We start from the raw sequence: 17585 nt of genomic DNA, 5'->3' as shown, positions 1-17585 counted from the left end.
TACTGAGATACCCGTTTCACCAAACAAATCCTCCCAGGACCACCCCTAACATGCAACCAGGCCAAACAAAGTGGCGACACTGACAGACACTAGTGGTAAAGGAAATGGGACCGATAGGTGGGGGAAATGGGGGGGGTCACCATATATTGAACAGACAGATGAGCTATACTCATCGACACTAACGGGCAAAACAAGAATAAGAAAGTCAACCCAAAGGTGGGAGAAATGGGGGGATCACCCCTGAAATGGAATCAAAAACGATGGTGATAGGACAAGGAGACGGAGGGACGGGAACCACCAAGTATTAAATTTTGTTTTTTTTTTTTAAGAAAAAGATCATTTTTCACCATGAAACTAACCAAAAAAAGTAGGGGCCGGACTAAGGGACATCAACACAAAGACCAACTTGACACCAATAAAAGACTAAGCAAGAGAGAAGGATAGATCAAAATTCAAAAGAAAAAGGAAAATAATTGGGTTTAAATGAATATTAATCGGAAAAATTAGAGTACTGATTTGAGCCGCCGGAGATAGGCCACTGGACGTCCATATCTCCGGTGTCCGATAGGTAGCGGATGGGGGTGGTTATGGGCGGAAGGGGAGCAACGATGGAGCAGAGGACTAAATTTGGGGGTTTTTGGAAAAGGCTTTCTCTCTCTCTCTCTTTCTCACTAAATAAATCAAGTTTTTTTTCCTTGTTAATTAAGATAAGTCAGATTTATTATTTATATTTATATATAATATAGTTGTAATTATTTCAAAACTATAATTAATAAAACAAATACAATTCAGAAAATAATAAACGTAGTTAGGCCTTTATAATTAATCAAACTAGTATTGGTGTCCGGCTTCGCCCGGGCTACCTCTACTTACCATTATTTTTTTTTCATTAAATAAAACTATTTAAAGTTGCATAACCCATATTTATCATTAATATATTTTTCTATGACATATCCTAACATTACGATGAAATAAATTTTGAGATAAATTCACTACTCCCACTATTAATATTTTACTCTTATTAATGAAACAATAGTAATAACATTTCACTACTTGCCCGTAATCATTGTTACTTTCACTACTCCCGTCGTAATTATTGTTACTGTCACTACTGCCGCGTTAATATTGATAATTTCACTACTCCCGCCGTAATTATTGTTACTTTCACTATTGCCGCATTAATATTAATTATTTCACTACTCCTGTTGTTTCTGCCACTTTCACTAATCTCGCTGATAATATTGTTACTTTTACTATTCAAATAAGTGATTACTATCATATACTTAATTATATCCAATGTTACTACAATTCTTTTCTTTACTTACAAAATTACTTTTACTACTTAGGCATGTAATTTTAAAAGGATTATATATTTATATAAATATATTACATATATGTATTAAATCAAATTGAAAGAATTATGCGATATAGTATAATTTATTTTAAGGAAATTGACCATCTAAATTAATTACTTTATTTAAAGGAAATTGACCATGTTTTAGTCTCTTACAAATGTTTAGGAAAATTACCAAGCTTCTATATAATTTAATTTTAACCCAAACTATATAATATTTGCATTGAGATCCCTTAATCGGGTCCATCACACGGTGCTATTGATTTAAAACTATATAATATAAATAATTTGTGTAACTTTCTTTAATTACATTGAAGTCCCTTGGTTTCTAGATTTAATATATAGTACTAGGTTTGGTGCCCGGCCTCGCCTGAGCTACCTTTATTTACCGTTAAATTTTATTTTCAATGAAATAAACTATGCTGGAGTTGTCTAACTTACACGTTTACTATTTGTAATATATTTTTCTACGGCATATTTTGTAATTATGATGAAATGTAAAATTTATTTTCAAATTATGAGACACGTTCACTAACCCGCTATTAATATTATTACTTTCACGACATTCTTTGTTAATATCATTACATTCACTACTCTCGTGGTTACTATTGTTTCTTTTACTAATTCCTCTATTTTTTTTTTGTTAAATTCATTATTCCCGTTAATTTTATCCGGTCTATATTTAAATAAATAAAATTTTTGCTTGAGTCGATTGGTTATTTAATTGTTCGTACTTTTTCTCATTGTTACCACTGTTACTTTCACTAAATTCGTTGTTACTTTCACTACTCCCACTGTCATTATTATAATTGTCACTACTCCAACATTAATAACGTTAATTTTAATCTCGTTGCTGCTACTATTACTTTTACTACATTTAATTTAATGTATAATTTTATGATGATACTAATTAATTCCATAAGTGGACATGTTAATTTTAAGGAAAATTACTATACTTGTTTTTTCAAAATTTAATTACTTTGATTTAATGTAATTTCCATAAATATTCTTCATCAAGGCATCTTTATATTATACTTTTAACCAAAACTATATAATATTTACATTGAGGTCCCTTTATCAGGTCCATCACATGGTGCTATTGATTTAAAACTATATAGTATAATTAATTTGTATAGATTTCTTTAATTACATTGAAGTCCCTTGGTTTCTGGAATTAATATATAGTATTGATTGATATAGAGTTCAAAAAATAACCTCTCTGAAAATAAATTTTTATTGGTGGCTTATATAGACCACAAATTCTTATTTGTGACGGAGATACCCGTCACAAATAAGAGACAGGTCAAATACATATCATTTAACTGAATGTCGTACCCGTTTGCATTGAACCCTGCGCTGACAGCACATCAAAAGGGGGAGGCTTCACTGTTTGGCGACGCATGACTTGTGTACTACAAAGGATTATTCTATTGCCAATTGTACTTTGTTTACCATATTTAATTCCAATAATTTGCAATAAGTGTATTTTGGATTTAATGCTTCTGAGATCTTTGCCCCCCATGCACAACCCTACTTCCATTTCACCATGATTTTGCAAAACAATTTCCTTCCATTCTCATAATTCTGAACTTCTTTCCACATTTTCCTTTTACTCTCTATAATTTACAACTAAAATGGCGTAAAAATTTACAACTTTATTATTCTCATAGTTCGAAAAAAATGGACGATCTTCAACAAACCTTTACAGAAATGTTAGTTGATGGTGCCCTAATCGTTCCAACAACAATGGAATGTGCAGATAATAATCATGGTGGGATAATTGACCAGCCTTCAACAGAAAACACGACGACTAGAGGTAGAGGTATGCCTTTTTTATGCCATTTTTCTGTTCAGAAGGTAGGGCAAATTATTGTTATTATTAATGTTACTATAATACATCTTAACATCAAGGAAATAACAAGTTTATATTGAATTATATTGATGTGTTTGTGACATTTGTATTGCATTATATTGATGTGCAAAGTCTCATTGAGTATAAAGTTTGTTTTTTGTTAAGTTTTACCATCATGAACTGTAATATTAGTTTATAGTTTTGATGTGTACCATATATGTTTGATTTTACTGTAATATAATGGATGTTTACATTTATTGTTTTTTTGTCTGTACTGTTGGTCCAAATGTCAGCCTGTCAGTTTATTAATTTGAATATTATTTGTAGGTTTTCAGTGCAGCTTATGTGTATGATACAACGGATGTTTAAATATAATACGGTTGTTTAAATATAATGGATGTTTACATTTTATGTGTTAATGGCTTTACTGTTAGTCCTAATGTCACCCTGTCAACAATAATGCATATTGTTATTTATCTGTTTAATGTGTGCATTTTCCTACATAATGTCACCCTGTCAACTACATTGGGCCAGCTTAATTGGAAACAAATTTTGTACGTCAAACAAATGTGTCTAATTTTCGTCCTTATGTAACCCTGTAACTAGAGTATGGATAAATATGTAAATGCAGATGTTGCTATTTATGTTATAAATGTTTACACTTTCTTGCCTAATATGACCCTGTAAACCTATGCAGGTACAGACTATTCAAAATCCCTATTGGGAATAAAAGCAGAGAAATGGGAATTAATTTATGAGATGTTCAGGAAACACTCACAAGACATTGGTTTCAGCATTAGGAAAACAACTTCTCGTAGAGCGAACGGAAGTGGCACACCCGTAGTCGAGAGATACTTTGTATGTTCATGTGCCGGAGTACATGGAAATGGTAATAGGCGAGACGATAACGGAAATCCTTTGAGGAATTCTGCAGTCACACGTTGCCAATGCAAAGCCAGTTTAAGGACACAAGTAAACGAGGACGGGCAGTGGGAGGTAATGCAACATTTCACAGAACACAACTATGACCTGACTCCCACTCAATGGCAACAGCACCACCGCTCGGAGAGGAGAATAACTGATGCTGAGGCAGAGGCTATAAGGGCCTTGACTGAAGCCTTTGTAGCCCCCTCGGTTCAATACAAAGTGGCAGCTGCTGTAGCGGGGGGCGATGTATTCGTCGGATACACCAAGAGGGATCACATCAACTTTGTTCATAGGCTGAAGATTAAAGCGATCGAGGGCGGTGACGCAGCCACGCTAATTAAACTTCTCACTCAAAGACAAGCTGAGGATCCGGGGTTTTTCTTCCGAGTCCAATTCAACAAAGAAGGGATACTCCATCACCTTTTCTGGTGTGACTCGATGATGAGGGAGGACTACCGATTGTATCATGACGTTGTCATCTTTGACACAACGTATCGCACTAACAGGTACAATCTGATTTTGGTGCATTTGTCGGTATAAATAACCACTGATCCAATGTCATGTTTGGGTGTGCTTTCCTATCCGACGAGTAAGAAGAATCATTCCAATGGTTGTTCAATGTGTTTAATGAAGCTATGGGTGAGGATGTTCGTCCTGTCTCCATTTTCACTGACCAAGACAAAGCAATGACAAATGCAGTTGAAGCGGTATATTCTATGTCTTACTGTTAAGTTTCGCATGTTGAGTTATCCCACCATTATGTGACCACTTAACTTTGCATATCATTAATCCGAAATATGATAACAAATTAGGCAGATGGAAACGCTGAGGTCACAACTGAAGAAATCACTATATTAAGATCTTATGTTATTAGATCAATAACATATGTCACCATATTTTACAAATTCAAATGGGAACTCAAATGACAACAATTTTCCAAACTTTGTCAACATATTTTAGTAATCAACCTTTTGAGGTAAATTAAAGATGTCACCATATGAAGCACTTATGTAATCACATGGGAAAAAAAATATAGCTATAAACATATGACCTTTATACGCTAACATTGTCTTCTGTCCTTAGCAGGCACAGACTATGTCTAGTTAATTATTCAATATGTGACCACTTAACCTATGTTTACAATTGTCCAAAAGTTGACAACATATTTTAATAATCAGCTCTTTGACTTAAGTTGAAGATGTCACCATATGAAGCACTTATGTAATCACATTTAATGGCAACATTATTCGTAGATATATAATCATATTATACTAATGAACTTGTGTGTTAATTATTAAAATGTCACCATATGAATCTGTTAAGTACTGACTTCAATTGAACATCGCAAACATAAACATATGACTTCTAAATGCTAACATTTCTCTTCTGTCTCCATACAGATATACCCAGAAAGCAGGCATAGGCTATGCCAATGGCATATCCAACAGAACGCCATCTCACACTTTGGACATTTAAAGCATGATAGGACATTCCAGAATTTGTTCAACAAATGTCTTAATGGTTGTTTTAACGAAAAGGAATTCGAAGCGACATGGCAAAGAATGACGACAGAGTATGGTGTTGAGAACCACCCATAGTTCAATAGATTGTATAGTGTACGCATCAAATGGTGTACTGCCTTGAATAATCAGTATTTCTCAGCGGGTATCCTTTCTTCCCAAAGGAGCGAGAGTACAAATCATGCTATGGAGTTCCAAGCTTCAAAAACAACATCAGTCACTGAATTCTTTAGAATATTTGAGACGACCGTGAGGAGGTGGAGAGGAGAGGAGGGGCGGAAAGAATTCAACTCTATAAGAGCGTCCCCTACATCCGTGTTCCCCCTTGTAGACCTTCTACAACATGCATCTCAGATATACACTATGGAGCTGTTCCGTGTGTTTGAGAAGGAGTTTGGACTTCCAATGGGCACCCGGGCAGCACTTATCACCCATGAAGATACCACCTTAATTTATAGTGTCGACACGCTTGGCAACGAGGGGTCTTCCCATCATGTTACTTATGATTGCGGGAACAACTTGTGTGCTTGCACTTGTAGGAAGTACCAAGTAATGGGCATCATATGTTACCACATCATACGGGTCCTGCACATGCATTCTGTGCAGGAGATCCCAGCTAGTTGCATCCACAGGATGTGGACGAAATTTGCAAAAACGGAGGTGTGGAAACGTTTACTACCTTCTGATTTGCGCCGAAGTGCCGCAAATGAGGCCATTAATTGGCGACGTTCAACACTCACCAATGTTCACAATCTCATAACAAAGAGCCAGAAGGTAATGGAGGCAAGTGTAATACCCGTCCTTTTAGGGACCCTTTGACCATCGTTGACCGACCTTGGGAGCGGAAGTAGCCTTAGGAATGTATACCAAAACCTGTTTGAGCGGCGTGTAAGAGTGGTACTCGATAGAGTAGAGGCTACTCGATCGAGTAGCTAGGGTACTCGATCGAGTAGGGGGTTACTCGATCGAGTATGTTGGGTACTCGATCGAGTGCCCGGTTTCCAGCGAGGGTTATATATCGCGTTTTGTTAAATCCGCAAATCACTTTCGCCACTTTCCTCCTATCCTTCAGCCGCCTCTTTCCCTTCCCTTCACCTCAAAACCTCCATGGATGCCTCTTGAAGATCCTTATGCCTTAGGAGAGCGTCTCTTGAGTCGGGTAGCGGTCTTTTGCTTTGTCTCTCCCTAATAGGTATGTCATAATCATCACCCGTGCCTTTGTCTCTATGATTAGGGTTTGCTTGTAGTAATAGATATTTGTATGGTGGTTATAGGCCTTGCTTGGTCGCTGGATATGTTATCTGTCAGCGTGGATTGGTTGCGGTTGCTTAAAGGTAGGTTCGCCTACTCAGTTGCTGTAGATCGTCTAGTGTGTCGGTCGTTGTGATAGTATTGTGGTTGCTTGACATAGTAATTGAATTGTGCTATGGTTGTGGTCGTGATCGTTGTTGATGGCTCTCGAGGTGCGTCCTCGGCTGAGTGGAGTCACTTGCGGGAGTGGCTTCACGCCCTAGTTTCGCCCTTCGTGGAACCCGCCACGGAAGGGGATGTGCACATTAATGAGCAGGGTTATCGCTCGTATGATGAGCGGGGCTTAGGTGGGAACGGCTGCGGTCCCCCACTGGCAGGACTGGTCCAGTGGACAGTCAGTGATAGATTTGGTTGGATTGTTATAATGGTGGTTGAGTCTGATGTCGTTGTTTGTGTTGTTGTTGTAGTTGCCGTTGCCTTATCTTGTCTCAGTACTGACCTTGTGTGGTTGTTTGTTTGTTATGTGTCTGCCGTGATCCCTTATGGTGAGCAGTCGGTCTTAGCAGGTGTTGGTGTTGATGATAGCTGGAGTCCGGGCAGGGATGAGTCTTCACGACATACGATGGTCATAGCGAGTAGTCTTGAGTTGTACCTTGTATTGTATTTTGGTTTGAATCACTTGTAATATAACTTAATGGCCCTGTTATTGACGTTTGATAATTACTTTCCTCGGGCAACCGAGATGGTAACGCCCTTATATGCTAAGGAAGGCCTAGTTAAGGCTCCTCTGAATATCGGGGTGTTACAGCAAGGGTAATTGTGGAGAAGTTTTTTGAGGCGGCAAATGTTGAAGTAATAGTGTTACTGCAAAAGCTTTCTGTGGACGCCGAAACAAACACTCAAACAACCGAAGAGCGCCCTATTCTTGATCCTATCCGTGTAACGACGAAAGGTAGGAGTGCAAGGAAAAAAAGCGGACTTGGAAAGAAGAAGAAAGCCAAAAAAGCTGTTGCCAACAATGGGGACGCATACACCCCAATACCTCGTCTCCTGTGAACGTCGCTGATATGGTAACATTTTGACCTTTTGCAAACCACAACGCATCAAAGCTAGTGCCACTTAGCCATAGGGCGTGGAAGACATTACTGTTGTGACCATTATTGTATTATTTGTTAGGTTATCTAAAATGGTCTGATATTTTGTCATTTTGAACTATGTCGTAATGTTCGGAAGTATGGTCTGCTTTTTGGAAAACGATGTACCGAATTAATGTTACCATTATTGTACAATCTGTTAGCAGATCTTAAATTAATGGTTTTCACTTTTTAAAGGCATGTTGCCATTCTTGGACTATATGTAACTATAAACATTTGGTAACATTATTGCTGAAAGTATAAACAACTTAGGGTTGCCACTCTTTTAAAGTATAGACACTATTCTTCCAACATATGTTACCAAATATAACATGGTAACATAATTCTTCAAACTGTAAACCATTTGAGTTAGTTAATTTTATTCTAAGAAATAATGTTGAATTAAAGGCTGCTTTATGACTCGTTAAATGATGTCCTTATTTTTGCACAATATGATACCATAATTATATGTATACACTTGACATTTTTAACTAATTCAGCGTATGGAAGGATATGACATTGACCTTTGATAGTTTAGACACTATTCTTGGAACATATGTTACCAAATAGAACATGGTAACATAATTGGTCAAAGTATAAACCATCTGCTTAGGTAACATATGTTCGTATTTTTATACGAAATGGCACAACTTAAAATACCCATATAAGGGAGGGGAAACACAAATAGATAACAAACAAAGAAGTCATAGCTATACAAACACAAACATTTAACCAACCTAGCGAACATGTCCGAAAATAAGGCCGTACAACAGGGCCATAATTAACATCCAAAATGAGGCCATACATTACGGCCATATCTAATATCCAAAATAAGGTCATCCATCAGGGCCATATTAATTATCCAAAATAAGGCCATACAATAGGCCCATAAACAACATCCAACCATGACACGTCTATTACTTCGGGGCAGCTGATTTCCTCCCCCTGCTGCGGGTGTTAGTCGGGCAGGTTCTCTGACTAGTAACGCCAATGTCATCAAGGCCAAAAGAAAATGAAGGCGCCTCCACCATCTCCACATTCACAAGTGCGTCCAACTTTTCGCCAAGCGCATTCCAAGCAGCAACAAACCCCGGTGAACCCAACGCTTGCGTAAATGACCCCTGGGACTGTTCGCCTTCACCGACAGTACTTGCCACAGACCCTGACTGAAGCACGTCTGCAAGTCCCTCCTGGGCTGCCAACTCATGCATTAGGCTCTTGTGCATAACGGAGACCACTGAAAGGTTCCTCCTTGTTGTCATCCAATTGCGGACTCGCACCTATACAAAAAGAAATGATATAATGTAAACATAAAATAAAATGATATAATGTAAACATAACCAATGCAAATGGTCACATAATGATTGCAGACGTAAACATTACAAACCTCAAGAATGTTAGCTGCCAACATTTATAACCAATCTGGTCACATACTGTCTGAAGACATCAACATTAAAAAAGATGAAAGATGAGAGCATACATCATTATAAGAGGCCTGCAATTCCTCATCAGTCTGAATGCCTTCAGGTAGTGGGAGTTGAATAAATCTGGACGGAGGTCCCCTAGAAGCAGGTTCCTGGTCATCTCTGCGACGGTACAGGCGCTTAACCTGGTGCCTTGATATTGGATATGTGGGCAGCTCCCAAACACCAATCCCAAAGCCGCGATGATGCGGGTATGTAGCAACTTCCTGGGCCATTCTCTCCTTCATTCGCTCAAGAGTCCAATGCTGAAAAAGCGGTAGGCTAGTCGGTTCTGGGAGTCCCCACCAAGTCAGACGGTGGAAGTACATCATCTGTAGAAACATGAGACAACCTCCTACATTCTTGGTGTCGTTGGACCTCCACGACGCAACTGCTTGGTTGAGACGTAGCAACACCAATGAACACCAGTCCAGCTGTGAAATAGAGTCCACATCCTCCACTACTTTCACCAAGTGTAAGTCGATACGATTGTGCACCGTTGGTGCAAGGAAAGTCGCCATAGCAAATACCACAAACATTTTCTTAAAATCAAGCACCCCGTCAAAGCGGCCAAAGATTGCTACTCTAACACTCTCTATTGATATCTCATCTTTCTTTGTGACCTTTAAACCTTCACGCCAAATCTGTGCCAATTCCTGATCGGTCCTCGGTTCTATTGTTTTGTCAGTACACGGTAGCATGAAGGCGTCGTAGACATCATGTTTGGTTAGAACAAATTTGACATGGCGGTTAAACAAGAACATCCTTGAACTAGGGTCATATTTCTAGAGCAACCAGTCCACCATCTGATGATAAAAAGCGTGTGTCTTCAACTCTAGCAGCCCACCAAAACCGATGTCCTCGATATCCTTTTTCTGAGCTTCTGTTAGAATAGCAATCAGATTGAACAATTGCCTCGGTGATCCATGGCCATCCACCTCCTTCTTTTTCCTACGACATAGTTCAAGCATATGTTAATATTTGTAACCAACATCCCTAACCAAATTGGTCATATATTAATATCAAAACACACCAAAAAGACACCAAATTAACAACACTTTGACACCATTACAAACACGCTACAATCAAATTATAACTGGTCATAAACAAAACTACGCAACATTTCATATATAGTACATATTGATAGCTTCCAACATTCATGATTAATATGGTCACATATTTCAATCAAAACACACCAAAAAAGACACCAAATTAACATCACTTTGACACCATTCAAATCATGCTACAATAAAATAAAAAATGGTCACAAATAAGACGGTGCCGCATTATATATATAGTTCATAGTTATTTGCTTATTGTCACCTAACTACATTATCTACAAAAGTGATGACAAAGATAATCCACCTAAGTTCATAATCAATAGGCACACATTGTTCCCAATTAATCCACAATTTGTCACCATGTCAATTACACTTCCTTCACCATTTATAAATTAATGTGAGATACTATCATTCCTAACCGATTTGGTTACATTTTGACAATCAAAACATGTCCCAAAAAGACACCAAATTCACAACACTTTGACACTATTCAAATAATGCTACAATAAAATGAAAAATGGTGACAAATAAAACGATGCAACATTACATATACAGTCCATATTTATTTGCTTATTGTAAATTAATGACATAATAAACCAAAGTGATCACAAATCAGGTTCATCAACAGATACAAATTGTTCCCAATTAATCAAAAAAATGTCACCATCTCAATTAGACTTCATTCACCATATATACAGTCATGTCAAATGCCGTCATTCCTAACCAATTTGGTCACATTTTACATTCAAAACAAACCCCAAAAAGACACCAAATTCACAAACTTTGACACCATTCAAATAATGCTACAATAAAATGAAAAATGGTGACAAATAAAACGATGCAACATTTCATATACAGTCCATATTTATTTGCTTATTGTAAATTAATGACATAATAAACCAAAGTGATCACAAAGCAGGTTAATCAACAGATACAAATTGTTCCCAATTAATCAAAAAATTGTCACCATCTCAATTAGAATTCATTCACCATATATACAGTCATGTCAGATGCCATCATTCCTAACCAATTTGGTCACATTTTACATTCAAAACAAACCCCAAAAAGACACCAAATTCACAAACTTTGACACCATTCAAATAATGCTACAATAAAATGAAAAATTGTGACAAATAAAACGATGCAACATTTCATATACAGTCCATATTTATTTGCTTATTGTAAATTAATGACATAATAAACCAAAGTGATCACAAAGCGGGTTAATCAATGAGATACAAATTGTTCCCAATTAATCAAAAAATTGTCACCATCTCAATTAGACTTCATTCACTATATATACAGTCATGTCAGATGCCATCATTCCTAACCAATTTGGTCACATTTTACATTCAAAACAAACCCCAAAAAGACACCAAATTCACAAACTTTGACATCATTCAAATAATGCTCCAAAAAAAAGAAAATTGGTGACAAATAAAACCATGTAGCATTTCATATAGAGTCCATATTTATTTGCTTATTGTAACCTAACTACAGAATCCATTTAAGTGATCACAAAGCTGGTTGATCAACAGACACAAATTGTGTCCCAATTAATCAAAAACTTGTCACCATTTCAATTAGACTTCATTCACCATATATAGAATAATGTCAGATGCCATCATTCCTAACCAATTTGGTCACATTTTACATTCAAAACTAACCCCAAAAAGACACAAATTCACAAACTTTGACACCATTCAAATAATGCAGCATTACATCTAAACAGTTCATATTTATTTGCTTATTTGAACCTATCTACATAATCCACCTAAGTGATAACAAAGGTGGTTAATCAACAGACACAAATTTATCCCAAATTATTCAAAAAATTTATCCCAAATACTGTCCCATTTTATAATCAAAACACACCAGAACAAAAAATACCCAATTCACAACACTTTATTTGGGTTAAATTTATCTCAATCAAAACACACAAAAATGGTGACAATTTATCAACATATAAACAATTTATCAACAACACACCAAAAATGAGGTTGATTAACTTACTTTCCCACCACAAGAGAAGAGTCATCCCCCTTCCGCTTCTTAGATCCCTCACTAACCTATGCCTTCCCCTTTACAACCTTCAATGCCTTCGACTTTAGCGGACGATCTGCACAGTTACAACTATTTAGCACACGAAATGTGCACAACATAGATCCATTTGTAACCACTTCAGATTTGTAACATACACAAAAAAAAAAATGGTCACATAAAATATAACATAGACCATTCACCTTATTTACTAGAAAAAGGTTTTACCTTTAGTTACCTCCATTGGCTTTGACACCGTCTTCTTCTTCAGCGCGCTTTTCCCAACCATTACCGCCATATTGACAGCGGCATTGACACGGATCTTTTTATGGCGAAAGAAAATATTATTAGGTTGGCAACAAATTAGTGAAAAATGTAAATACAAAATTATAAACCATAAACTTGCCTTCGTCATCATCATCCGCCTGTTCATCTTCATCAGCGTCTTCTTCACCCGACTCCTCAATCTCTTCCTCTTCCTCCCCAGCCTTATCTTTCCCTTACTATTACCAACGCTGAACGTCACCCTCTTCTTCGTCCCCTTTCTCTGACATGCAAGATCTTCATTCGCATCCTCGTTCACATCTACTTCTGCCACAACCGCTTTACTTTTTCCCCGCACTTTTGCGGCCACGGCTTTCTTTCCTCTGCCTTCTGCCTTCTGCCTGAACCTCACTCACTGAACCTAACAACAATAAAATGAACAAACAACATTAATGAACCCTAAGTAGACGATACATCCCAGTAATTGAAAAAAAAACCACTAAGTAGGAATAAGAGAAAATATGAACCAAACCAGTTGAAATTGAAACCATTTCAAAAATATGAACGAAACCATACTATTTTAATAAATCAAAAAAACATATCATTACCTTCTCCTGCATCATCCACCTTTGGACCTCTAGTAGTTTTCTTATTTGGCCCCCTTCTTGCTGCTTGTTTCGTTGGCATGATGATGATTTTGGTTGATTTGTGGGTATTTTAGGTGGTTATGTTATGAGAATATGAAGAGAGAGGATTAAGAGAGAAGAAAGAAAGTTGGGACGATGAATGAAGAGGAGTAAATGTGGAAATAATAATGAATATGGTTGGTTTTCAAAATGAAAAGTGGACGGTTTCTTGCATTGGGAAGGATGCATTAATTAATAATTTCTCTCAATCTCTCTTTTCCTTCCCCATGCAAAACGCTGACACAGTCCCACATCACCTCACAACCCGTTTCCACTAAAACACTACTATTCCCCCCGTCGCAAGCTTGTGACGAATAACCTGTCACAAGCAAGTCTTATTGTATATAGACAGGATACTAATGTAGCATAATTGGTTGAATTTTCACTCGTATATACTAAGATGTCGAAGGCTTGGGAGTAGCTAATTTGATCTACTCTCTCCGTACCACACCAATGGTAACATGATAGAAAATGGGATATTTAAGAAAAGAGGGTAAAAATAGGGGCAAAGATGGAAAGTAAAGTGAATATAAGGGATTAAATTATTGGGTTGGTGAGTGGGTCACAAGCCCACAAGTGGTCATTGTGTAAATATAAGGAGAATATAAGGGTACTATTGTAAAAAAAATAACTCATTTATAGTATGTTACCATTGGTGTGGTACAGCCATATTAGGTAAGTGTAACCATTGATCTGATACGGAGGGATAACATTTTATTGTGATTTTGGGCCTAGTCCATGTCATTTATTCTTACTTTATAGTCCAAAATTTGTTGCTAACAAGAATTGGTCCTTAGACCTTAAGCAATTTTCTAAGCTTTTAAGTGTTTTCTAAAGATTAATCACATTGTCACAACTGATTAGTCTACTTGTGATGTCTTATTTGCCAATAAACTCGTGAAAAAAAAAAAAAAAAAAAAAAAAAAAGATGTGATAAGGAGGCGGATGAAGGGGATAATGATTTAAGAGGAGGATTTAAAAAGGAGGCGAATGAGGGAGACAAATGAAGAGTTGAAATTTGGGTGCGATATTGAAGAGAGAGAAGTGATAAGGAGGCGGATGAAGGGGATAATGATTTAGGGTTTTCTGAATGGATGGATAAAGAGTAAATGGAGGGACAGTTGAGGTGATGATCCAATTTAATTTTGGATCATCGGGTTGTTGGGTATTAATGGAGGGAGTGTTGGGTTTGGGTGGGAAATTTGTAAATGGGTTAGAAATATGGAGGGAGTCATTAGGGAGTAATGATTGGGTTAGTAATATTGGTGGGTTAATTGAATAAAATTAAGCCCACTAAGTAATGGCAATAATTGTAAATATTGATAGTTGATAAGGACAATATGGTAAAGTGTCTTAACAAATAAGGAAAGAAAAGAAATGGGGTGATATAAAATGAATGGACAAAAAAGGGAAGTGGGGTGATATATTATGAATGGAGGGAGTATATGATAAACTAAGTGTGATAAAAGTAAAACTAGCTAGAGCAACTTTTAGCATATTGTCGTTAATGAGATATGTACCTACTAAATTGTGTGACGATAGGTTTACCATCTAGAGTTAAGGTTAGCTACATTGCAGTACTATATAAAAGAGTTGTATTTGATAATCTATTGTGTTTTTTCCCTTTTAACAATACAAGACCATATATATAATACTGCTTAATGTAAATCGGCCTTTTATTTATTAATAGCTAAACACAAATTCTCATTGTATACTCCATCTCACTACATGAATGTAGGCATGAACTACTACCAAAAACACCAACCTAAATAATACGCTAAATAAATGAAAAAGACCGGCAATGTGGAGTCTCGGTCGTGAATACTCTGACTAGCCACTTAGAAAGAAAGCATTGCTTACTTTGAAATATTTAACGTGAAGTCAAAAATGATGTACTTGTGTTGCTTTATAAACATGCCAGTAAAGAAACTAATGATTACCCTCTAATTGTTATTAAAATCTATGTAGTAGTATTATTATTATTGTTACAACTTAATTAATGCCCTAATCATGAGTTTTTGTTCTAAGATCACCTTCTAAATTCTCTTTCGCAGGAAAAAAGTCGTGCATGGGAATTTAACATGACAACACCTTTGAGAGGTTTTGGGAAAAGAAATGTTTGATAGGGTAGGGTTGTCGGTTGATAGTGTGATACAGGGGAATATGATATTAATTTCATGATATGGGATCGGTGGCGGAGTTAGTATTTGAATATAATAATTGCGAATATTTTAAGTCAAAACGAACCGATAATGGAGTAAGGAAAATTCGAAAAAATGTTCAAAAATTTTAAAAATTCTATTACACCTCCTCACATGGATACCTATTCGATTTGAAATGTGGATATAACTACCAGGGACGAAGCTCGGAATAGATCTCGCCTAGGGCGGCCGAAACTTCAATAATATACGGAGTATATAATTACCACAAAATCTCATTGAAGACAGACACTATCCGTCACAAGCTGAAGACAGATAGTGCCCCTCTCACAAGATGCAAGTGACAATATGTATGGGTGCTCCATTTTCTCTCACACTTGTCAACCCACTTGCTTTAATTTATTGTGAGAGGTCTTCAGCTTGTGACGGATATTGTCCGTCACAGGCAAGACACTTTGTATAATTACAAACTCTAATTATAAACCTAAGAGAGGCTCATTTAAAAATTAAAACCAAGGCCTTATACACAATAAATAGTATAAGCTCACAAGGCATTAGTATATAAATTCTCAATATAAAATAACTATATGAAATCAGTACCATCAAAAACCATATAGCACTCAACTTCCTTTATAATCTGTATAATACATCTATATACTACCAAAATGGTATTATAATAAGAAGGGTGTCTTCCATTTTACATACGCTTATTGTATACATTTTTAACTCGATTAACAAAAAAACGAAGTACTTAAATGCAAAAATTGTAAACTAGATCATTGGCAAATAAATATTTTTAGATTTGAATACAAGAGAGAAAAATGATAAGTATAATTTAGGATTACCTTCAACTAATGATTTACGCTTTTAATATAGCATTCGTTTTCACCATGTGTATCAATGGACATTTAAACTTTTTTGACGTAAATTTCCGTGTTCTATACATTAGGAGACTTAGGATAAATTATAAAGGAATAATTTTACTCTGTGATTGACTCAATAATATCAAGTATGTCAATTAGACAGAATAAATAAGGCAATATAAGGGTGAGCAATAGTTATGGAATAATGAAAGTTGTTTCCAAAGTGAAAGAATGTTTAACGTAGGAGGGAAGGTGTTACTATAATAAGATTTTATCTCTAAGAAAAAAATTTGCACTTCTTATTTTTAGAAAATTGCACTTATTTTCTGTGCCCGCCCGGGCATGGCCCTGATGGCCAGGCTTGAGCTTCGTCACTGATAACTACAAATCTCATCATATACCTGATCTCATCATACCTGATGCTTAATATTTCACTTTAGAAATAAAATGTTCAATACATAATTTTGACCATGTAAAAAACATCTCAACCAAAAATTTAACCTAATGATTAGAATTCAACATTAATTTTTATATTCTAACATTTACTAATTCTTTCATAGGTCCACCACTGCCTGGAACATGTATATGTATGTTTGTGTAAGGTTATCTGAACAAGATGTATGCAGTCTCTATAGTCTAATTTATAGTCATTTCCAAAAAGTGTGGTGTAATGTCTATAATTTGTTATTGGTGTCTAGATCCGGCTGGATATAATGGTTCTCACTTTCTAGGTCCCATTAAACATTAAATTATGCTTCCATCACTACTTGAGGAACCGTAGCGGCTAATGAAATGTTTCTTTGTGATGCTTTCTTCAATATTTTGAAAAATACAGAATATCTAATGTAGATTTACTTTGATGGCATCGCATGTGTTTACTTACAAGCCGTTGTTTTTTGTTGGTTGAGAATAGTTGAAAGGAACCGAATGTAGTTGAATTGAATCAAATTTAATGAATTTTGAATTAAGCTGAATTGAGAGTTATGCCATGTTTTTTTGGATTGAAATTGTT

At 36.2% G+C, this 17585-nt stretch overlaps 2 protein-coding genes across 2 annotated transcripts; one reads left to right on the top strand and one right to left on the bottom strand.

Moving 5' to 3' along the window:
• The first annotated feature begins 3034 nt into the window (after positions 1 to 3034).
• LOC141613211 (protein FAR-RED IMPAIRED RESPONSE 1-like) lies at positions 3035 to 5731 on the top strand. The gene is made up of 5 exons (XM_074431952.1): positions 3035 to 3176; positions 3904 to 4379; positions 4640 to 4667; positions 4767 to 4840; positions 5534 to 5731. The coding sequence occupies exons 1-5, from the start codon at positions 3035 to 3037 to the stop codon at positions 5729 to 5731; spliced, it is 918 nt and encodes a 305-aa protein (XP_074288053.1).
• Positions 5732 to 8869: 3138 nt separating this feature from the next.
• Positions 8870 to 10264, bottom strand: LOC141613210 (uncharacterized). Its single transcript, XM_074431951.1, has 2 exons — positions 9518 to 10264; positions 8870 to 9317 (listed from the first exon to the last, which is right to left on the bottom strand). Exons 1-2 carry the CDS (start codon positions 10262 to 10264, stop codon positions 8955 to 8957), a joined length of 1110 nt encoding a protein of 369 aa, XP_074288052.1. The 3' UTR covers positions 8870 to 8954.
• Positions 10265 to 17585: the final 7321 nt, after the last annotated feature.

This window comes from Silene latifolia, chromosome 11 (assembly GCF_048544455.1).
Source record: "Silene latifolia isolate original U9 population chromosome 11, ASM4854445v1, whole genome shotgun sequence".
Lineage (NCBI taxonomy): Eukaryota > Viridiplantae > Streptophyta > Magnoliopsida > Caryophyllales > Caryophyllaceae > Silene > Silene latifolia.
The sequence above is the reverse complement of the archived record's forward strand: the minus strand, read 5'-3'. Positions and strand labels throughout refer to the sequence as shown.

Coding starts and splice junctions, on each gene's coding strand:
- LOC141613211 (XM_074431952.1), top strand. CDS start 3,035: ATGGACGATCTTCAACAAACCTTTACAGAAATGTTAGTTGATGGTGCC. Junction 4,668..4,766: donor TGATTTTGGTGCATTTGTCG/GTATAAATAACC, acceptor TGTTTAATGAAG/CTATGGGTGAGGATGTTCGT. Junction 4,841..5,533: donor TGACAAATGCAGTTGAAGCG/GTATATTCTATG, acceptor GTCTCCATACAG/ATATACCCAGAAAGCAGGCA.
- LOC141613210 (XM_074431951.1), bottom strand. CDS start 10,264: ATGTTCTTGTTTAACCGCCATGTCAAATTTGTTCTAACCAAACATGAT. Junction 9,318..9,517: donor TGCAGGCCTCTTATAATGAT/GTATGCTCTCAT, acceptor CTTTTTGTATAG/GTGCGAGTCCGCAATTGGAT.